The sequence below is a fragment of the Aplysia californica genome, unplaced genomic scaffold (assembly GCF_000002075.1).
Source record: "Aplysia californica isolate F4 #8 unplaced genomic scaffold, AplCal3.0 scaffold00290, whole genome shotgun sequence".
Taxonomy (NCBI): domain Eukaryota; kingdom Metazoa; phylum Mollusca; class Gastropoda; order Aplysiida; family Aplysiidae; genus Aplysia; species Aplysia californica.
The window spans coordinates 62,329-86,004 of NW_004797560.1; the positions used below are offsets into that span (position 1 = coordinate 62,329).

At 41.1% G+C, this 23,676-nt stretch overlaps 1 protein-coding gene across 1 annotated transcript in view; it reads left to right on the plus strand.

Moving 5' to 3' along the window:
* The window catches only part of LOC101845477 (glutamine--tRNA ligase), a gene marked incomplete in the record, with an annotated part of 40,689 nt that extends 22,003 nt beyond the window's left edge, over positions 1-18,686 (plus strand). Inside the window, 13 exon segments of the mRNA XM_013084392.2 lie at positions 326-425; positions 2,530-2,717; positions 3,055-3,185; positions 5,188-5,280; positions 6,424-6,561; positions 6,775-6,862; positions 7,570-7,655; positions 9,031-9,193; positions 11,121-11,213; positions 13,215-13,342; positions 14,664-14,730; positions 16,604-16,729; positions 17,518-18,686. Coding sequence (XP_012939846.1) covers positions 326-425; positions 2,530-2,717; positions 3,055-3,185; positions 5,188-5,280; positions 6,424-6,561; positions 6,775-6,862; positions 7,570-7,655; positions 9,031-9,193; positions 11,121-11,213; positions 13,215-13,342; positions 14,664-14,730; positions 16,604-16,729; positions 17,518-17,571 — 1,455 coding nt within the window.
* Positions 18,687-23,676: the final 4,990 nt, after the last annotated feature.

Genomic DNA, 23,676 nt, shown 5'->3' on the forward strand with positions numbered 1-23,676 from the left:
CTTCACACACACACTCACAAACACACACACACACATTCTCTTCCCCCTCAGTCTATCTCCACCCCCTATTTCTCTCTTCCCCTCTATCTGCCCCACCGCCCCTCTCCCTCTCCCACTTTCTTCTTCCTCTCTACCCCTACCCCTTTTCCTCTTCCCCCTTTACTCTGCTTCCTTTCACCCTCTTTCCTCTACCCCATCCCTTTCCTCTTCCCCTCTTCTCCACCCCTTCCTCTTCCACTCTAAGCCTCTCCCCTTTCCATCTCCTCCACCCCTTTTCCTCTTCCCTTCCTACTCTGATCCCTCCTTTCTCCTTTGACCCCCCCAGGCGACAGGAGGTAGCTGTTACTTGAGGTACGATGACACAAACCCAGAGAAGGAGGAAGAGAAATTCTTCTTGGGCATCCGGGATATGGTGGAGTGGCTAGGTATGTTTAGTTTTAGTAAGGTTTTACTGCGCTCGCAACTGCATAAAGTCATATGAGGGTGTCAAAGGAGAAGTCCAAACGGAGGAATCAGGCTTTCTCTGCTCACCTTTCTAGCCTCACCTTTCTAGCCTCAACCGCTCAGAGTCTGCTTCGACTATTAATGCATCCCGGAAATGGCTGTTCACAAGAGTGACAAACATACAAATGAAGTAGAGGAAAAATAATGATAATAAGAAGGAAGAAAGAAAAAGCAGCAGTCCCCCCTATGTTGTTTCGGCACGGTATGATCATGACATTGATAAATCAGCCCATTTATAATTCTACTGTGCATACGAACATGTTTATATCCCCCCTTTGGGAATGGCCTAAAGACACTTGTCAATGGCTGGCTAGGTATGTGAAAACAGTTTTCATTTATACTTTACAAATGCGGGAAAATTTTATTTGATATGAACTAAAAAGCTCTATTTGTTTCTGCAAGAAGATTTATTTTGACAATGGCTGGAAATTAAATTCGCTAAATCCTTCATGTTAATTTGAATTAGGGTTGGTTCAACAAGGACCTTTTCATACTTTGAGGTTCAAAATTGTACACTCATTTGACATTTAGGCCGGATGTCTCGAACGTGAACTTTTGTGCTGGAATTTCCTAAACTATACTGGCCCTTTATTGTGTACAGTAAAGAGAAGCTCTCAGACACTGTGACAGTCATTCTTCTGTGCTAAGAAAAATAAAAAGCAGATAGAAACAGCAGAGGGAAACTAAAATTCTAACCAGTCTCCAACAGTGGCACCCTCCTACCTACCGCCAGAAAAATAAGTGCTGGAGTAGTGGCTGAAGTGATTATGTTTTGAGATACTACCATAACTGTGTTATACTGCTTAAAAGCGGCCATATATCTGTGTGTAGGCCGATTCTCCTATGATATTGAGATAGATTCTGTTCCCTCTAATAGTGAAACCATATTAGTTTGATGCCATGTGTATAAGGACAGTTAGAGCAGAGAATCTTGATGACATTGGAGATGTTGCGGGTAATAAGAGAAGGGCAGTAACCATGGAAATGTACACGATTGACTTCCATTTTCCATTCATCGGATCCGTTCGCCGTTAACCACGCAGAAATGGTTGTGCGGGAAGCCGATTTTCCGGTTTTTTTCGTATACGGATGGAGTGGCTCGAGGATCCATACTTGTAATCAACGGAAGTACACTGTTGAACTGATATGATGTTGTTTGGTTGCATCTATTGCTTCGTCGCCGGCTAAATCTAGTCGTGAAAAAAATTTCAGTTGTTTATTTTTTTGGACAAAAGTCTAGTGGCATCCCTGAGTACAGTATGAGAAAGTGTGAAAAAGAAGGTTTTTTTAGCGTCTAGCATAAGGCTATTGTCAGAATGAGCATAGATCATCATTGCTCTTTTGAGTAAGTGTCTAATATAACTCCAAAGGTTTTGTAATTAAATTCCTGCATGCGGTTGAATGATGCATCTGATGTGAGGTGTATAACAAATCTGCTGGGACATTTCAGTAACCCACTTTCAGCACTTTTTAAGGACCCCTGGGCGAGTGTTGAGTTCCTGCGTGCTGTCGGCATCGCTGACCGTTTATGAAGCCACAGCGCCAGAAGAGAGAGAGAGAGAGAGAGAGAGAGAGAGAGAGAGAGAGAGAGAGGGAGGGAGGGAGGGAGGGAGGGAGGGAGGGAGGGAGGGAGGGAGGGAGGGAGGGAGGGAGGGAGGGAGGGAGGGAGGGAGGGAGGGAGGGAGGGAGAGGGAGAGGGAGAGGGAGAGGGAGAGGGAGAGGGAGAGATGTATATGAATGTACATTTTGTCAACTTTACTTCTCTTTTCATATTGAATTTTAATGACTAAATGAGAGTAATATATAATTACATTTTTTTAATGTATACCAGCACGTGTTTTTACGGTCCTGTACAGCCAAGAAAAATTTCCCTCTGGGATAATAAAGTATTGTCTTATCTTATCAGGTCATATGAGTGCTTTCGCCTCTGTCACCCTGGTATTAATTTAATTAAAATTTTTCCTTCTTGGATAATAAAGTATTATCTTATCTTATCTTATCTTATGTTGTTCTCCATGGTCACAGGCTACAAACCGTTCAAGATCACGTATGCGTCGGACAACTTTGGCAAGCTGTACGAGTGCGCCGTGGAGCTGATCAAGCGAGGCCACGCCTACGTGTGCCACATGCCGGCCGACATGCTCAAGGGGTTCAACCCGCCCGACTCCCCGTACAGAGACCGGCCAGTCACAGAGTCGCTGCAGCTCTTTGAGGTCGGTCATCGTCCGCCTCTGTTTTTTAAAAATTGTTTTAAAAAATTGGTGTGGTTTGCTCCTTCTTTCTATCAAACTTCTATCATCCTTATCTCTCATCCTTCTTTTTTGTGTTTGTTACTCTCTTGTAACACCTCTAGTCTTTTGACTTTTTGTCATCTGTCGGTCAAAGAAATTTTGTTTTAATTTATTATGATGTAAAGTAAATTGTCCCCCCCCCCCCCACACCCAAAAAATAACTTTGAAAAAGATGGGAAAGGAAAAAAAACACAAACAAAACTTGACCCCAAAACTAAATAGTAAAAGTTGTTTATCTTCTCTCTTCCGTTTTTTTCAGGACATGAAGAAAGGCAAGATAGGTGAAGGGGAGGCAACTCTGAGGATGAAGACTACGCTGGAGGAAGGCAAGAAGGACCCGGTGGCGTATCGCATCAAGTTCACGCCGCACCACCGCACCGGAGACGAATGGTGGGTTGTGTTCGCTTACGCAATTTACAGGTCACTTCTGTTCCTGGCTCTGTCGGCTTGGATGGTGTATCTTTTAGTTTAGTTTAGTTGTAGTAGAGTTTTTACAGCGCTCGCAACTGCACAAGGTCATATGAACGCCCAGGGGGTGGACATCAACAGAGAAGTCTTTACAGGGAATCAGGCTTTCTCTGCTTACCTTTCTAGCTTCAACAGCACAAAGTCTGCTTCGACTATCAAGGCACCTGGAAATAGCAGGTCACAAGAGTGTGACAAACATACAAAAAAAGTAGAGAAAAATGTCAATAGTAAAGATTAGGAAAATAAAGCAGCAGTTCCCTGTTGTAGATCAGGCACAGTTATGAGCGTGACATTGATGAATCAGCCCATTTACAATTCTACTGTGCATAAGAACATGTTAATATCCCCCTTTTAGGAATGGTCTAAAGACCCTTCAGTCGGTAGCACCACCCCGAGGGGTAGCTGTATCTTTAGAAAAGGGGCTATACTCCTTTTTCCTTAGTTTGCTCAACTGTAGATTGGTACTTGGCCTTTGGTAGTGACAGGCTGTGAAAGTATACTGATAGCTTTAAATGGGGTACATTCTTGATACGAAAAGAGGTGATTTGTGAAGTGTGCTGACAAAATGAGTGACTTTTCGCCATCATCCACGAATGAAGACATTGGCCAAAAATTAATACTAAGGTCAAATTTGTATGTTTTCTATTGATGCCGTAATCTTTAAGTTTAACAAGCCTTTTATTATTTCCCACTTATAAATTGTAAAAACTTCACCTATAAACGTGACATATTTATTTCCACGGGATTCGAATCGGAGAAGTAACTCATTTTGTCAGCACGCTTCACATTTATTTAAAGTTATATACTTTCTGGAAGGCTCGTGTGCCTCGACAATGATATCCATTTCTGGGTATCATTACATACTTGTTATGTACAAACATCTATCTCTTGTTTTTGTAAAGTGTTTTACGGCGCTCGCAACTGCATAGGTCATATGAGCGCGCGGGACACACCTAATATTTTAAGTTGGTAGGAAATTTTGAATTTTGCCCGGGTGGCGGCCGAAGCCTACTCTTATCGATTTTAGACCACCAAGGGATCTTTAACGTGCGCAACTTGCATACGGGCCCTCCGAGATTTTTCGGCCTTGTCCGAGAAGGCTAGGTGTAGATCTTTCCTACCAGAAGATCAGGGGTGTGGCAGAAAGACAGCAGTAAGGAGGAGCCAAGGAGTAGCAGTAACATCTATCTCTTTCACACCCTGTCTCCACCAATTGCCAAGAACCCATGTACAACTTAGCGAACCACAACCAAAAGTGAAAAGCATTAGGTACTTACCTTTCCTGTTGGTGGTTGGAGGGTGCTCCGGTGTGGTTTGCTCCTTCTTTCCTGTGAAACATCTGTCTTCCTTATCTCTCCTCCTTCTTTTTTGTGTTTGTTACTTCCTTGTAACATCCCTTATCTTCGGCACTTATATGACCTTATTGTATTGCAAGTGCAGTAAAACTGTTACGAAAACGAAATTACCTTTCCTTAAGATAAATTGCTCCATCTGACAGAGCCAGGGATAGAACTGGCAGCTTTAAAAAAAGTTTGCCATTCATTATTTCTCTCTTTGTCACTGTCTTTCCTTTTTCTTTTGTAATGTGACCCTTATCATGCCAACTCTCCAAATGGGTGGTTGGTTCAAACTTTTATCATTCTTATCTCTCCTTTTTTTCTTTGTATTTTACTCTTTTGTAACACCTCTAATCTTTGGCACTTGTATGACGTATTTGTATTGCAAGTACCGTAGAACTCTTACTAAAACTGAAATATTTAACCCCCCCCCCCACCCAATAAAAAACGCACTTGATCATCTCCCCTTTTCCTTCAGCTTTCTCTTCCTTGTGCTTAAGTCTTTTATCTTTTTGTGTTCTGTCTATAGGCTTCAGCTTTCTCTTCCTTGTGCATAAGTCTTTTATCTTTTTGTGTTCTGTCCACAGGTGCATCTACCCCACGTACGACTTCACCCATTGCCTTTGTGATTCCATCGAGAACATCTCACACTCTCTCTGTACCAAGGAGTTTCAAGCAAGGTAATGTTGACTGTGTTTTCTGGAATTTCCTAAGTTTTTAAACTTAAACCTGTAGACATTCGTATACTACCGGCTGTGCAATGGCTAGGGCCTCTACAGGTAAAGTGTATATGCCCATATCACAAGTTCCACGAAAGAGATCCTACTACTGGCTGTGCGGTGTGATGAGACTTCTACAAGTAAAGTGTATATTATATTTGTCTATATCATAACTTCCTTAAAAGAGTCTTACCCTGTCTGCCCTTGTGTGTCCATAGGCAATCATTTTACTGCTGACTATGTAATATACTGAAACGTGTACAAGTAAAATGTATATGCCCGTATCACAAATTCCACTAAAGAGAGTTACCCCCTCTCTCCCTGTGCATCCACTTGAAGGGGCATCAACTCACTCTATCCTGTGACCGAAATATCTCGGTCAGCTCGCGGGCTGCGTTCAATCTCACTATTGAGATAGCTCGGTTCTATAGTTTTGTTCCGTATACTAGTTATTTATTTTGTTTAGAAAATCGGCCTCAGGTTTTATATAAGGTCAGTTTATTATTTCCTCGGCCAATTCTGCCTAGATGGGTGCTGGAATTTTGTTTCTACTGTCATTACACACGGAGAAATCGTGGTTGTTATAAAGGCACTTTCAGCACTTTTGTTTCCACTGATCAGCTGAGCATATCTCACAATCGATTCTCTCTGCCTTTCTCGCACATACATTTGTTTAATTCAGGAAAGTAATCAACAGTCTTTATTATACATGCCATACAATGTGTAGATCTAGACACTCACAAGCATATATTTGAATGTCAATGTAGGCTTGCTCTTGGTCATTCGGTCATGAAAAAAAAATCATTAGCACCCCAAAATGCCAAATTTGTGCAACACCACGAAGCAAAACTGCTCAAGCTACAACATACTTCAAATTTGGCTCGTCCAAAGACCCATCTTAGATTGTACTTTATGCCAGACTTCGAAGCCATTGGATGATATTTATGGTTACTAGTGGGCCCTTGCGTAAGTCAAAATGACAGGTTTCTGGGTGCGATTTCGGGAAAAACTCCTGGGATTGAGTGAGTTGTTGTTGTTATCGATCCAGAGGGATTGAGTGAGTTAAACCTGTATCGTTTCACCATTATTTTTGTGCATCCACAGACGATCGTCCTACTACTGGCTGTGTAATGTGCTGAGCATGTACTGCCCGGTCCAGTGGGAGTACGGGAGGTTAAATCTCAGCTACGCTGTCGTCTCCAAGAGGAAGATTGGGAAGTTGATAACCAACGGGTTTGTGAGGTGAGTCTGTGTGTGTGTGCATGTGTGTGTTTGTCTGTCTGTGAGTGTGTATGTATGTGTGTGTTTGTGTGTCTGTGAGTGTGTATGTGTGTGTGTGGGGAAGTTGATAACCTACAGGTTTGTGAGGCGAGTCTGTGCGGTCAATGACTGTTGTGTATTATGTGTATAAAGTAACGTTGCGGTGGCTTACTGGGCCTCTCCCTGTGTTTCCAGAGACTGGGATGACCCTCGTCTGTTCACGCTGACCGCTCTACGCCGACGAGGGTTCCCCGCGGAGGCCATCAACTACTTCTGTGCCAAGGTGAGTGTCAGATGAGATCTTTTATAGATGTAGCCTTCTTCTTCTTCCTCGTTCTCGATAGATGTAGCCTAAATTATAGTAACTTTGTAAGAAGTAGCTGTTGAATTAGTTTTATGAATAAGGTAGTTCTGTACTCAGAAAAAAGCCGAAGATTTGAAAAGAGGATGTCTAGCTGGATCGAATGACACAGGCTACTGAGTTGTTGGCAGACTTTTCAACTGTTCTAACCACCCCTAGGGCGGTGCTACTGACTGAAGTGTCTTTAGGCCATTCCCAAAGGGGGGTATTTACATGTTCTTATGCACAGTAGAATTGTCAATGGGCTGATTTGTGGGCAATATAAATGCACTTCTCCTCCTCCTCCTCCTCCTCCTCCTCCTCCTCCTCCTCCTCCTCCTCCTTTATTATTGTTGGCGGGTGCTCTGGTGTGGTTTGCTTCTTCTTTCCAATCAAACATCTATCGTCTTTATCTCCCCTTTTTCTTTTTTTTGTGTTTGTTACTCTCTTGTAACACCTCATATCTTCGGCACTTATATGACCTTATTGTGTTGCAAGTGCCATAAAACACTAAAACTCTTTTATTATTATTATCATCATCATCATTATCATTATTATTTTTGTTGAAATATAATAATGATAATAATGATAAAAACATAATGATGATTATGTTCATGATTTTACTACTTATTCTGTCTATGTGTCACCAGGTGGGAGTGACCATGGCCCAGACCTGCATCGACCCGTCTATGCTGGAGGCGTGTGTCAGAGAGGTTCTCAACGTCACAGCACAGAGGTCAGTGAGTGCACGGCCAGCTGTGTCGTGTGTTGTGTGTTGTGTCCTAAGTGCACGGCCAGCTGTGTTGTGTGTTGTGTGTTGTGTGTTGTGTCCTGAGTGCACGGCCAGCTGTGTTGTGTGTCGTGTGTTGTGTCCTGAGTGCACGGCTAGCTGTGTCGTGTGTTGTGTGTTGTGTCCTGAGTGCACGGCCAGCTGTGTCGTGTGTCGTGTGTTGTGTCCTGAGTGCACGGCTAGCTGTGTCGTGTGTTGTGTGTTGTGTCCTGAGTGCACGGCCAGCTGTGTCATGTCCTGTCCCGAGTGTTTGTTGCTCACACCGAAACACAGGATAGTTGGCGGGTGCTCTGTTGGGGTTTGCTCCTTCTTTTCTATCAAACATCTATCGTCCTGATCTCCCGTCTTTTCTTTGTTTTTGATACTCTCTTGTAACACCTCTAATCTTCGGCACTTGTATGACCTTCTATTTGTGCTGCAAGTACTTTAATACCCTTACACAAACCAAACTAAAACCATCCCTCCTCTTTTTCCTCTTAAGTTACACTCTCTAGTACTTAACACCTCTAATTTTTGGCACTGAAACTTCTATATGACCTAATTGTGTTGCAAGTGCAGTAAAGCTCTTACTAAAACACTTAAACTCAAGTTGGTATTAGGAAGGCGGAGCAATAGGCGTGGAGACAAGTGTAAAGAAGAAAGAAGTAAAGAACGAGATGAGAGATTGTATTCTGGACAGAAATTCACACAACCCTTTCTTCGGAACCTGTCTTTTCTTTCCAGAGCACTTTTGTCTGTAATTGTGTTAGTCATTTTTTGAACACTCTGATCACCATGAATTTTGTGTTTTACACATTGTACTTAAGTGGGTGGTTGGCGGGTGCTGTGGTGTGGTTTGCTTTTTCTTTCCTGTCAAACATCTTTCGTTCTTTATCTTTCCTCCTTCTTTTTTGTGTTTGTTACTCTCTTGAAACGCCTCTAATCTCCGGCTCTTATATGACCTTATTGTGTTGCAAGTGCCATAAAACTCTTTCTATAACTAACCATTTACTTAACGCTTCTCTTACTGTAATGTTTTTTTCTGTTACCTCAATGAAAGTTACGGTAGTCATCATGTGTAATGATTTTTTTTTTCCTTCTTCTTATTCTCCCTAGGGCTACGGCTGTCATATGTAATGTAATGTAATATTTTTTCCTGTTACTTTCATAAAGGTTTCAGTAGTCATCATATGTAATGTCATGTTTTTTCCTCTTACTTCCTTGAAGGGTACGATAGTCTCCATATGTAATGTAATGTTTTTTCTTGTTACGTCCTTGAAGGTTACAGCAGTCTTCATGTGTAATGTAATGCAATGGGTTTTTTTCTTCTGACTTTCCCCAGGGCTATGGCAGTTCTTCACCCACTCAAAGTGACCATCTCCAACCTCCCCGCGGATTTCCCCAAAGACATTTCTGTTCTGAACTTCCCCGGGCACGAGGCGAAGGGATCCCACTCTGTCGCCTTCTCCAACACTCTCTACATAGAGCAGGATGACTTCAAGGAGGTGGGTCAAACTTTTAGCTAAAAAATAGTTTGTTTTTCTAAAAAATTGGGGGTTTGTTTGTGAAGTGGTATAAGTTTACCACCTCTATCATCACTATTAGCTTTTTTGAAGGGGAGGGACCTCGGAGTTTAACGTTTATCTCCAAAAGGACTGGGTTTGTTCATGGCTGTTGTTACTGATTGTGAATATTAAGAAAGACAGAGATTTTTGTGTGGGTGGTTGGCGGGTGCTCTGGTGTGGTTTGCTCCTTCTTTCCTATCAAACATCTATCGTCTCTATCTCCCCTCCTTCTTTTTTGTGTTTGTTACTCTTTTGTAACTCCTCTAATCTTCGGCACTTATATGACCTTATTGTGTTGCAAGTGCCGTAAAACTCTTACTAAAACATAAAACAAGAGATTTTTGTTCTGTGTTTCATTATAAGATAATATCTGTATGCTACTGTGTGTTTGTACAGCAACCATCTTTCTACTTTTCCTTTCTTTTGTACTTTTTTCTCCCAAATGTCTGTTTATTAGATTTTTTAAAATATGTGGCTGTTTAGAGGGAGTGGAAGGTGCACTCTTTGTCTTGTCTATGGCTCTCTCTATCATATTTTGCCATTGCACTAAATATCCATTGATCATTGTCGTTTCTGTCATCTTTACATATTATATTTGTGAAAGTTCTTCACTTGACCGCCTAAAACTTCCGAATCACTTAACTTTCGAATTTGACCAAATTAATGGTGGTTCAGAATCATTTAAAGGGTGCACAGTTTCATTGAGGAGCCTGAAGTCACTGTAGTTTAATTTTAAGTTTTTCATTAGTTTCTTTTAGAACTAATCTTGGGAAAGTCTGTTTTCCAAGATGCCATTGTAAACAAGTGAGGTATCCGTTCACTAGCCACGCGCCAGTACTGATTCCACACCTTTGAAATTTAATATTTTAACATTTTAGCATTTTAAAGTCAATTAGTTGACCAGTCGTGGAGTGAATTTTGCGAAAGTAAACAACTTGTGTTTCGCGCGCTCATATGACCTTAGCAGTTGCGGGCGCCGTAAAACCCTATACTACATACATACATACATACATACATACATACATACACCTTTGAAATTATGTAGTGTACAACCATGAAAGCGGAATAGAGAATCAGTCTATACATCTATTACATGTATGTATTTGGCAACTTAGAAACACATGTGTGACTTTTCTCTCAAGATTTTTAGCTCCGTTCCAGTGAAGTGTAAATATAGTAGGCCAATGACTTTCAGTTGATGTTAATGCAGTAAAGATATAATAACAGTATAGTCGAAATTGTTCAAGACTGACACCCATTGTGGAGAAAAGTGACAGTATTACACAGATAGATGTCGTGGACCGTGTTATTTTATGTAAAAAAAATGCAAGGGTAGAAGTGAGTAGTAGTCGCTTGTGCAGGTGATTGTCTTAGACAGGTGGCCGTTAGAGCACGTTTGACTGCATTACTCTTCAGTTGACCGGGATCATTTCAGCAGATGGTTGGAGGGAGCCACTGTTAGGGCCTACTTCTTTTCTTCCCATGTGTCGTTTTTGTCTGTCTGTTTGTCTTACTGTTTCCCTGCATTTGATGACTGTTATTGATGGTGTCGATGTGTTTCTCTTTACTCAAACTGAAACGGACTCCTTTGAGTATTGTATTTTTATAGACTGTCTCTCTCCTTCCCTCTCTTGTGGGAGGTTGGCAGGTGCTCTTGTTTGGTTTGCTATTTCCTGTCAAACATCAGTTCTTTTATCTCAGCCTTTGTTTTTCCTTGTAAGTTGTATGTTACTCTTCAGCAACACCTCTAATCTTTGGCAATTCTATGACCTTTTTGTGTTGCAGGTGCTGCTAAACTTACTCAAAACTAATACTTCTCTCTCTCTCTCTCTCTCTCTCTCTCTCTCTCTCTCTCTCTCTCCCACAGTCGGCAGACAAGAACTTTTTCCGCCTGACAAAAGAGCAACCTGTCGGCCTGCGCTACTCCGGCCTGGTCATCTTTGTGGAGAAACTTGTCAAGGTGAGGAGGTCACAGCGGACTTTTTGTTGTTTTGTTTTGTTGAAGTAAGGTTTAACGGGGCTGACAATGGGGTGGGTGTCAACAGAGAAGTCTTAACAGGGAATCAGGTTTACTCTGCTCACCTCTCTAGCCTCAACAGCACAAAGTCTGCTTCAACTATCAAGGCACCCCGGAAATAGCGGTTCACAAGAGTGGGACAAATCTACCAAAGAAGTAGAGGAAAAATGACGATAGTAAAGATGAGGAAAGAAAAAGCAGCAGTTCCCCCTTTGTTGTTCCGGCACAGTATGAGCATGACATTGATAAATCAGCCCATTTACAATTCTACAGTGCGTAAGAACATGTTAATATCTCCCCTTTGGAAATGGCCTAAAGACGCTTCAGTCTGTAGCACTGCCCTTGGGGCGGGGGGGACTTTATCGAGACGCCAATACAAAATGGATGTTGTGCTCAGGTTAAGAAAGGAAAAAGAGTTACATTTCTTGCTTGCGTCAGGTTCTGAACCTTACTTGATGAATTAAATATTTTCATTGCTCCAGATCTTTGGATTTTGCCCTGTGGCCCTAAATGTTTTTTGAGTAATCTTATCAATTTAACCACCTGAATGTAGGTCTGTTTTTATATATAGGTATGTTGCATCATGTTTGATAGATATTTGCAATTGTGAGGCAGCGCGGTGGAATCAGGCTCTCGTCAAAATAATCAAAGTGAAGAAACCTGCATTTTTCCGCAGGTTTGTGAATTTTTATCAATTTTTTTTTTTTGGCTCAACACCTTTCATGCCCTAAAGAATTCATTTCTGTGGAGATTTTTCTGGAAAACGTTGATTAAAGGCACAAAAAAATGTAAATTTTCAGTTAAAACAGGCTCTTAAGCTAAGGAAATAACTTATCTCTGGAGGCCATTTTCTCACTAATTTTACCTCTGAAAACAGGTGACCCCCACCTCCTTCTTTTGCAAATATCTCGACTTGTATTCAAGATAAAAGGATATTTTTTTCATCCTAATAAAGACAAGTGAACAAGCTTTAAGATGATACCAATAACTGTACATGCCCAAAAATTGACGAGAGCCTGATTCCACCACGCTGCATCACAATTTGATTTGGATATGATTGTATCCTGAGTTAATGGTGGTTGAAGTCAGACAGAAAGAGACAGAAGTAGTCAAAGAATAAGGTACTTATAGAAACTTGAGAACAAAACACAGGCAGGAAAAGACCAGGATATTGGTGGTTGGTGGGTGTTCTGGTTCAGTTTGCTCCTGCTTTCCTTTCAAACATCTATTGTCCTGATCTCTCCTCCTCCTTTTTTGTGTTTGTTACTCTCTTGTACTCCAATCAATGAGTTGAGGAGGGGAGATCAATCCATAATCTTCCAACTTAGAACACAACTCAGACCCCTCAACCAACATCTCAACCGAATTGGAGTAAAGCAGTCTGCTGCCTGCCCTTTATGTGACTACCCCTCAGAGACAGTGGAACATCATCTGTTCTTCTGTAGAAAACTAACTGATTTAAGGGGATGTTTTCTTCCCAAGCTACCCCACACATCTAACTGCCTCTACTCCTCAAGACAACAATTAGAACAAACACGCAACTATTACCGAATGGCATCATGCAGAAGAGTTAACGCTCAGATGCTACTGGATCGCTAACAACAACTCTCTTGTACCACCTCTAATCTTCAGCACTTTTATGACCTTATTGTGTTGCAAATGCAGTAAAACTCTTACTAAAACCAAACTAATACCTTCCGTGTCTCTGTGTCCCAGGCTTATGTTTTATACCTTCTGTGTGGGTGGTTGGCAGGTGCTCTGATGTGGTTTGCTCCTTCTTTCCTTTCAAACATCTATCGTCCTTATCTCTACTCCTTATTTTTTGTGCTTGTTACTATTGTAACACCTCTAGTCTGCAGCACTTATATGACCTTATTTTGTTGCAAGTGCCGTAAAACTCTTACTTAAACTAAACTAATACCTTCTGTGTGTCTGTGTCTCCAGGACTCGCTGGGAACTCCCACGGAGCTGGTGGTCACCTGCAAGATGGCCGACGACGTCCCCAAACCCAAGGCCTTCATTCACTGGGTGTCTGACCCACTCCGCTGTGAGGTCCGCGTCTACGAGAGGCTGTGAGTCGCATTTCTCTTTTCTATCATCATCATCATCATCATCATCATCATCATCATTGTAAACAGCAGAGAATAAAAATAGGGTTGAGGCTTGTAGAATTTCCAGAAATTTTTTATATAAATTCAATGTTTCTCCCACTCATTGTGTTTGTTTTCTTATAAAAAACCCAAAAAACAAACATCATCATCATCATCATCATCATCATCATCATCATCATTATAACTCAGATCCGTTCTGTCAAGCCTGCAAAGGGGAAGACGAAACTGAGGACCACGTATTCTTGAAATGTCCTGCCGACATTAATGCCAAATCATGTCTGCTGGGACATTTCAGTGACCCACATTCAGCTCTTTTCAAGGACCCCCGAGTGAGTGTTCAGTTCCTGCATACTGTTGGCATCGCTGAAAACTGATGATGCCACAGTGCCAGAAGGCAGAGAGAGAAAGATCATTATCATCATCATCATCATCGTCATCATTGTTTAAAAAGCAGAGTAGGAGGGAGGGTCTTGCTTGATTTACAAATGAAAATAATATAAATGTGAGGCAGCGTGGTGAAATCAGGTGCTCGTCAAAATAATGAAAGTCGAGAAATTGGCATTTTCCCGCAGGTTTGCGAATTTTTATCGAATTTTTGTTCTTTGGTTCAACCCCTTTCATGCCCATTAAAGTTAAAGAGCACGTTTCTGTGGGGATTTTACTGAAAAACGTTGATTAAAGGCAGAAGAAACATAAATTTTCAGTTTCCACGGACTCTCAAGCTAAAGAAATAACTTGGCTTATTTTACCTCTGAAACCTGATTTCACCACGGTGCCTCACATTTTTTTTCTGACACCTGCAATGTTTTGACTCTTTGTCTCTGACAGGCTGTGACTCACATTTCTACTCTTTGCCAGAGCTATATTGTCTATTACTTTACAGACTTTTCTGTTGTTTCTGAGGAAGTTTTGAAGAAATGATTTGATACTAACAATTTTGGTTGAAGAAACATTCGCAACTTTTCTCCTTTTTCACTCCTATCACCTTCATGTTTGATCCACCCTCCGTGCCGAGCATTTCACATTTCAAATAACTTATTTGTGTGTCTAGCTGAATGTTCAAGTTATTCAAACAACAACAAAACCGACAACATGCATGTGGGTGGTTGGCGGGTGCTATGGTGTGGTTTGCTATCAAACATCTATCATCCTGATCTCTCCTCCTTCTGTTTTGTGTTTGTTACTCCCTTGTCACACCTCTAATCGTCGGCACTTATATGACCTTTTTGTGTTACAAGTGCCGTAAAACTCTCTCTAAAAATAAAATCTTCGTCTTCCTCAGGTTCAAGCACAAATTCCCGGAGGATCCCAACGAGGTGCCTGGAGGTTTCCTGTCAGACATCAGCGACGTAAGTTCTTGTAGTGTCCATGTCGTAATGTAAGCGTAAAACCCTCAACTATAAAAAAAAAACTGGAGGAAGCAGTGTGTGTGTTCAGGCTTTCAGTCCAGAATTTCCTGAGTCTGTGCCTAATCTTCGACATTTATATGAACTTATTGCAGGGTTCCTGCGGCCTCCTTGAATTCAAAGAGTCGTTGAAAACTCCTTGAATTTGCAAATCAAGGACAAATCTCCTTAAATTAAAAACTACTTGAATTTGAGAGACGTCCTTGAAGACTCCTTGAATTTTGGCGGATCGGACATGAACAACGTTTTTGTCGGACAATTGAAACTTTGATTTCTTTTGGACAAATGTAGGCCTGTCGGCTATAGGCTTTTAGGGTGCGAGTGCGCAGTCGAAAACAGCATGAATTTCTTGACCAAATCTCTTTGAATTTTTACAATTTCTCCTTGGAACCTCCTTGAAATCTCCTTGAATTTGGTGGGGAGTTCATGACAGGAACGCCATTATTGTGTTGCAAGTTCTGTAGAACTCTCTCCCCCCCCCCCCCCAAAAAAAAGAAAGAAAACAAGCACCTTGCTGTTTCTTTTTAAATCATAATCCCTTTTCTAATATTTTGATTATGTTAAAGGGTAGAGAACTCAGTATGAAACAAAATTTGGAAATGTATTTAATGAGTTTGTTCCCCTTTCCTTGCTGAGGTGGATACAATCTCTTTTCTCTTTTCAGTCATTGACAATGCCTTGTCAGTTACATGCAACCTCAGTGCTTTCTTGTCGTATCTCCATTTTTAATAACAGTGAAAACAGTTATGAGAAAGGGTGAGCTTAAAGGAAGAAGTCACATTTTCACTGTTTAAAAAAATGTAGATATGACAAGAAAGCACTGAGGTCGCGTACAATTAGTAGAGTTAGCGACAGATAATTTACTCAGTATGAAACAAAATTTGCAAATATATTTAATGAGTTTGTTCCCCTTTTTCTTGCTGACTCGAGCTGGGTTGTTTGAGGTGGATACAATCCTTTTCAGTTTTCTGTCATTGACAATGTCCTGTCAGTTACAGTTAGGTGAGTTCATCATCATCCGGTGCCTTGCCGACTGGCGTGGGCGATTATGGACCTCCACTTCACACTGTCTTGCGTTGCAGCGATGGTGTCTGTTGTTCTTGCTGCTCCCAGGGATATTGTTGTCAACTTGTCCAGTATCTTTTCCCTCTGTCTGCCTCTCTTTCCTTCAAACTTGCCTGTTGTTGCAATATGGGAGGCAGCGTGGTGAAATAATGAAATCGAAGAATCTTTTTTTTTCGGTAAGCTATTTTTTTTCTAGAAATTTTGTGTGTTTTTTTTGGCTCTTCACCATGTGTCCATTCAAAATATCAAAAACACGTTTTTGTGTGGAATGTAGGAAAAAACGTTGATTAAAGTCACAAAAAAATGTCATTTTGCATTTTTTATGGACTCTTGAGCAGTGGAAGTTACCAAACTTTGGCAGCCATTTTCTCGCTAATTTTACTTCTCTGATACCAAGCGACCCCACCTCCTTCAGTGGCAAATATCAAGTTCTATTCAAGATAAATGGACTTTTTTTTTCCTCGAAAGCAAGGCGAATGAGCAACCTACTTTAAGATGATACAAATATCTCCATATGTCCAAAAATTGACCAGCGCCTGATTCCACCGCGTCGTGACACGCATTCTCCAATACACGCTTTCTCCAATACACACGCATTCTCCAATACACGCTTTCTCCAATACACACGCATTCTCCAATACACGCGTTCTCCAATACACGCTTTCTCCAATACACACGCATTCTCCAATGCTTTTTTCCGCATTGTGTGTCCATGTTGAGTCAGTGACTGATAATGTTCCTCTTGCCCCAGGACTCGCTGGAGGTCGTTCCGGCCGCCATGGTGGACAAGTCAGTAGGCGGGGCCAAAGTCTACGACAAGTTCCAGTTTGAGAGAAATGGTTACTTCTCGGTGGACCCAGACTCCACGCCGGGCAAGGTAACTGGGGTGGTTGTTGTTGTTGTTTGGTTGTTTTTGTTGTTATCTCGTTGTTTATTGATATTTTGTTGTTTGTTTGTTTTATTATTTTTGGTTGTTTTTGTTGTTATTTTGTTTTTGTTTGTTTTTGTCTTTATCTTGTTGTTTATTGATATTTTGTTGTTTGTTGTCTTATTGTTATTTTTGTTTGTTTTTGTTGATATTTTGTTGTTGTTGTTTGTTTGCTTTGTTGCTGTTTCTGGTTATTTTGTTATTTGTTTTTTTTGGTTATTGTTATTGATTGTTTGTTGTTATTTTTGATTGTTGTTTTTGTTTGTTGTTGATTGTCGTTTTTGTTTGTTTGTTGTTATTGTTGTTGTTTCAGTTGATGTTTTTGCTGTTGTTGTTGTGTATTCTGCAGATGGTTCGAGGGCACTTCAATGAGTTCCTACTTCTTTTCTTGGCCTTCTCTTGTTTCTGTCTGTCATTTTTATGCTTTCTCTGACAAGGTACTGAGTTTGGTTGTTGCATATTGATCATTTTCTGTGTAGATGGTTGATGGGTGCTATGGAGTGGTTTATTCCTTCTTTACTATCACACGTCTATTTTCTTTATCTCTCCTCCTCCTTCTTTGTTTTTTGTTTTTTACTCTTTTGTAACACGTCTAATCTCCGTCTCTTATAATATGACCTATAAAACTACTGTTGCAAGTGTGGTACAATTCTTACTGAAGCTAGAAATCTGTAGACCTTTTCTGTGGCACTAAACGTGTTTCTCCCGTACTAAAATCACTATTTTCCTCTCCCCAGCTGGTGTTCAACAAAACGGTGTCGCTGAAAGAGGATGCTGGGAAAAAGCAGTGAATGGCGACGCTACAGCAACGTTTTTTTTTGTAGTGTCGTGCGGTGTGACAGTGAGCTGACAGCAGTGACAGAATGATGGGAGCGAGCACCAAAAGTTGTCTTGTCTGGTCTGAACGTAACTCACGAAGACGGTCGTTAGAAATACTCCGATAGGACCTGTGTGTGCTATTTCTCAATTCTTGTACTGTAGTAGATTGGCATCTGTTTTGTTGATGAAAAAACAGACCGAAGGGCTAGAACCCAAATGGCCGCTGGACCGGAAAAGTAAAGTAAAGTAAGTTGATGGAAAAAAAATATCAGGCGTTTCTGAGAAATTAAAAAAAAATGGTTTAATCATGTCTGTCAACCTCCATGACATGTTTGTGTATGAAGATAAAAAAAGATATCTTGAACTATTTTTGGAGTAATTCTTCTTAGTTTGAGCAGAAAGGGGTGGGGGTGGGAGTTATGTAGTCTAGTCTAGAAATCCAAAGTTCCAGCAGTCAGTTCAGGTGACACATTCGTACGGTGATGCCAACTTTTGTTTGTATGTTGTTGGTTTTCCTTGTTGTTGAGGTCAGAACGCCTTTGTGTTTTGTTTCACCGATTCTTTTCCATTCTATTCCTTGAGAGTTAATCTAGTTAGGTGTTTCAGAGGTTTTACATGTCTTCTAGTTTTGATTAGTTTTAGTTTTAGCTGTTAGATAGAGACGAGAACGTTGTGTTTTTTTAGATAGTAAAGATAGTTAATCTAGTTAGGTATTTCAGAGTTTTTAGATGTCTCCTAGTTTTGATTTGTTTCAAGTAGATTCTGTTGTAGCAGTTAGATAGAGACGAGAACGTTGTGTTTTTTTAGATAGTACAGATAGTGTGTAGCTGGGATAAGTGTTCTTCCACCATTTGGTGTGCCTGGATTGAATGATGGAGAAAAAAAGCGGAGCATTTCTTAACTCTTTAAGCCCTGAGTTTTTCCCACTGTTTCCCTGAGTTTTTCCTCCAGTCACCTAAACCTGGTGCACTATGTCTCATAACCTCAAAAGTTTCCCTACAACTTTGAAATGGTGGAAACAATGGCTTAGTCATTACGAAAAATTTTGATTTGGGAATAGTTCCGAAAAACAAGCGAAATCTAGCACTAAATAAAATGAAACATGTCACTATATACTGGACGCTTCCAGCGTCTGATGGGGAACAGGGTTACTACCGTCGGACGTTCCCAGCGTCTGATGGGGAACAGGGTTACTACCGCCGGACGCTTCCATGAGTGTCTGATGGGGTTAAAAGAGTTTAAAAAGATGTTTTGAGAGTAACATGGACTTGAGCACGAGAGAGCTGTCATGGGTTGTATCTCCGTCAGAGTCTGCCATTCTTCGCGCGTGGGTGGTTGGCGGGTGCTCTTGTGTGGTTTGCTCCTTCTTTCATATCAAACGTCTATCAAACTGATCTCTTCTCCTTCTTTTTTTTGTGTATGTTACTCTCTTGTAACACCTCTAATCTTCGGCACTTATATGACCTTATTGTGTTGCAAGTGCTGTAAAACTGTTACTAAAACTGAAACAGAAGGCATACGTACTACTGTATGGTTGAAATGTATGAGAGGAAAACTTTGAACAGTAGAGCAGATCACATCGACAGCAACGATAGCACTAGAAATAAATGTGAGATGTGCTTACCAAAATGAGTTACTTTTCGGAATTTAGCCTTATGGAAATTAATACTTCGACTTTATAGGTGAAGTTTGTTCAATTTGTAAGTATGGAATAATAAAAGACACGGTAGACTTGAAGAAAGTTGCATAAATCGAAAATCTCTAAATCTGACCCCAATGTCAATTTTCGGGCTATAGATATCTCCATTCTTAGATTGCGAAAAGTGACTCATTTTGTGAGCACACCTCACAAATCATTATATGTTGATCAAAAGTATTTAGTGCACTCGAGGTATACGTCATTATGTGGTATGTGTGATTGTGTGGCACTCGAGGTGTCCATTATGTTGTAAGTGTGATTGTGTGGCACTCGAGGTGTCCATTATGTGGTATGTGTGATTGTGTGGCACTCGAGGTGTCCATTGTGTTGTATGTGTGATTGTGTGGCACTCGAGGTGTCCATTGTGTTGTATGTGTGATTGTGTGGCACTCGAGGTGTCCATTGTGTTGTATGTGTGATTGTGTGGCACTCGAGGTGTCCATTATGTTGTATGTGTGATGATTGTGTGGATGAAGTTTCTTCCCGTGATCTGCCCCGTTGTTTTTGCCTTGTTTGCCATACAAAATATTCATTTCTTTCTTTGTGCTCTCTAAGTCCTTTCAATGCTTGACAATTCTTGGTTTAGGGAAAAGTGCATGACTAATTGTTGTTGCAGTCTGAGTGCTTCTCTTGTTGGTTGCTTCATCTCGCGATGATTTCAAATAAAATATCATATTTATACACCCACCGGTACTGTTGGCTTTGTGGTGAGTGTATTTTTGCTGTGTCGGCATTTCATAGACATAAGTGTTCCTGAAGTGACATGGTGGGTGGTTGGCAGGTGTTCTGGTGTGTTTTGTTCTTTCTTTCCCTATGAAATATCTCTCATCCTGATCTCTCCTTTTTTTTTGTGTTCGTGGGTAGTTGACGAGTGCTCGGATGTGGTTTGTTCTTTCTTTCCCAATGAAATATCTGTCGTCCTGATCTCTCCTCCTTCTTTTTTATATTTGTTGCTCTCTTGTAACACTTCTGATCTTCAGCACTTATATGACCTTATAGCGTTGCAGCTGTCGTAAAACTCTTACTAAAACTAAACGGATCTCTCCTTTTTCTTGTATCTGTTACTCTCTTGTAATACCTTTAATCTCCGGCACTTATACATGTATGACTTATGATATATGTGTTGCAAGTGCCGTAAAACTTTAACTAAAAACTAACAATGATCAAGTGAAAATCAGAATTGGAACAAACAAAGGGATTATATGTTTTACTGAGACCTCCTGACAATGGTGAACTTGATGAAATACAATATAATGCACTAATGAGGGGGTGAACTGCAAAATCCCACTAAGCGACATTTTTGAAAAAAAAAATCGAGACCTTTTTACTTATATATAAATAAATGCACATTAGTTAGAGAAGAGACATAATCGAACCACCCCAACCACGACAACGGACTTTGTACATCCAAAATCGCATTGCACAGCCACCTGCGCGTCCACAGATGAGCTGCAGGATTTCATCGTCATCTTCGGCGACGAAGGACTACGTATCAGTTACCGGTTCTCAGACGCACAAAGTGTTTTCGGCCCAAACCCAACACATACTTCTTAAAAGCCACCTAAAAATCTTTCCTTTTACGCATGTTCGTGCGTATAGCAGCATTATAAAAAGCTGACTTTCTCAAAAGTGCTCAAATGGATTATGGATGCAGCGGGTTTTGCATCTCAGCCCCTCAAAAGTAGGTGGCAAGGGGAAGGATTGGAAGGGCATGACAAGACAATCTTACTTAACTTACAAGGAGGGAGAAGGAGAGAGAGAGAGAGAGAGAGAGAGAGAGAGAGAGAGAGAGAAAGAGAGAGAGAGAGAGAGAAATGGGAGGAGGAGAGACAGAGACAGAGGAAGAGATGCAAATTAAGAATACATCTAGGATCTGCGTTTGCTGCCATTTTTTTGTCAAAAAGTTGCCACAAAAAGTGACAAAAGTTGCCACAAAAAGTGACAAAAGTTGCCGAAAAAGTTGCCATTAATTTCCAAGCTTTCAACTCTCTGTGACGACGTATATAGCAATATGTTGATAGAGGTAACAATCTAAAGCTCCAGAATTTCTTGTGCTCTGTTTTAAGCATCCAGAATATCATTTGTAGTCACCCAGAGCGTAAAAACGTGAAAAATAAAGGTATCACAACAGAATTTTAAAAAACCCAACAAATTAGGGCACGTGTCCACCAAACCGAACATTAGCTGTTTTGACCCTAAATGTGTGTAATTCAAGAAAAAGGAGGCCTACAAGATCTTACATGAAATTAATGGAATCACACACAATTGGGGCGTGCCAGTGTCAGTATTCCGTTTTGGTGGAGACACGCTCTAACGTAACCCATTTATATTTTTAAAAGGGCAGGAACAGCGTCAATTTAAATGACATTACTCGGTAATGTTCGCAGACGGACCAAAAGGAAAACAAATCATCAGAACAATTTTTAGACAAATTAACGCTCCAACAAATAAAAACACAACAAAGAGGGAAAAATAAAAGGCAATAGCAATATATATAGTATGTAATGTAGGCTACTTATATTCTCCACCTGAAAATAGGATACACAAGGACATCTTAAAACTTATCAAAATACATGTCTAATATGTTTTGAAGTAGCTTTGTTTTTTTGTCTTTTTTGAAAAATGCAAACATCGCGGCCGAGACAAACGCAGATGCTAGATACATAGTAATAGGGTGGGTTAAATCTCCGAACCCGCACCCTCACGATTGCGAGTCCAGTAAACTAACCACTAGACACACACACACACACACACACACACACACACACATACACACACACACACACATACACACACACACACACTCACACACACACACACACGCACGGGGGCGCGGGTGCGCACACACATACACACACATACACACACACATACACACGCACACATACGCACACAAAAAACAACTCCACCTCTACAGAAAAACCACCCTCAAAAACAAAACAAAAAAGACCCCAGAACTTTTTCACACGCTAAATCATGTCGTCCTTGAGAAGGAAAACTTCTAGTACTAGATCTAGGTCTACCCCAGGAGTTAAGAGAATGTTGTCCTCCTCACATCCCATTCCCAGGCCCTGACAGTAAATAGTAAAGATAAGGATTCCATCACCTGGTCCATCTAGTTGCTTCATGGGGTTGATTGAGTCGGGCTCATCATAAATCACCACTCACCACACCACAGAATCGAGTCAGGAGCCCAGAGAAGGGGGCAAAGGAGGTATGGGGGGGGGGGCAGATAGTGGAGACGAAAGCGGACGGCAGAACATTGTTAGAGAGCAGGAAAGGACGTGAACGGAGACAATTTAGAGAAGAAACATTTCTGTCGCTATCGGGAATCGAACCCGGAACCTATTGAATGAGAAGCCAACACATTAACCCTATCCGTACTCCCTGGGGTCATTTATTTGTACCCCCGGGGTTGTGTTCTTCACATTTTAGAATGCTTCTAGTACGAAGATCTCTTTGAAACTTTCAGTATTTCTAAAAAAAAATTTAAAAAATTGACAGACTGCTATGCGAAGCGTACGGATCGGATTAACGAGTAAATTTCCTCTTTGGAGAGTGGTGGCACAGAGTTCCCCACGTCGTATGGATAAAATAGTAGAACACGGATAGGGTTAACCTCTAGGCCACGAGAACCCCTACATGATGTGTTTTTTTGTTTATGTGACTCTCCTGCGCATGCGTATCTAACATCATAGTCAACCAACATGGCACGGCGAAAGCTCAGTTTGTGTCTTAAATGGACTTTTGTTTTAGTAGAGGTTTTAAGACGTTCCCAACTGCATATTAGGTCATATGAGCGCCAAGGGGTGGATGTCAACAGAGAGGTCCTTACAGGGGATCAGACTTACTCTGCTCACCTCTCTAGCCTCAACAGCACTAAGTCTGCTTCGACTATGAAGGCATCCCGGAAACAGCGGGTCCCAAGATTGTGACAAACTTACAAAATAAATAAAGAAGTAGCGGAAAATGGCGATAGTAAGGATGAGGAAAGAAAAAGCAGCAGTTCCCTGTTGCAGTTCAGGCACAGTTATGAGATGACATTGATAAATCAACCCATTTACAATTCTACTGTGCATAAGAACATGTTAATATCCCCCCTTTGGGAAGGACCTAAAGACTCTTCAGTGAATGGCACCGCCTCGGTGGACTATGGGTCAGATGGCTCTGGTTCGAATCCTCTACGCCCTACGAGGAAATTCTATAAGTAGGATAGTGACAGTTGAGGGGGAGAAAGGAGTACGGTGTGTGTGTGTGTGTGTGTGTGTGTGTGTGTGAGTGTGTGTGTGTGTTTGTGTGTGTGTGTGTGCGTGTGTTTGTGTGTGAGAGAGAGAGAGGTGGGGGTGTAATAATTGTGGTTCCCCGGGGGTTGGGGTGG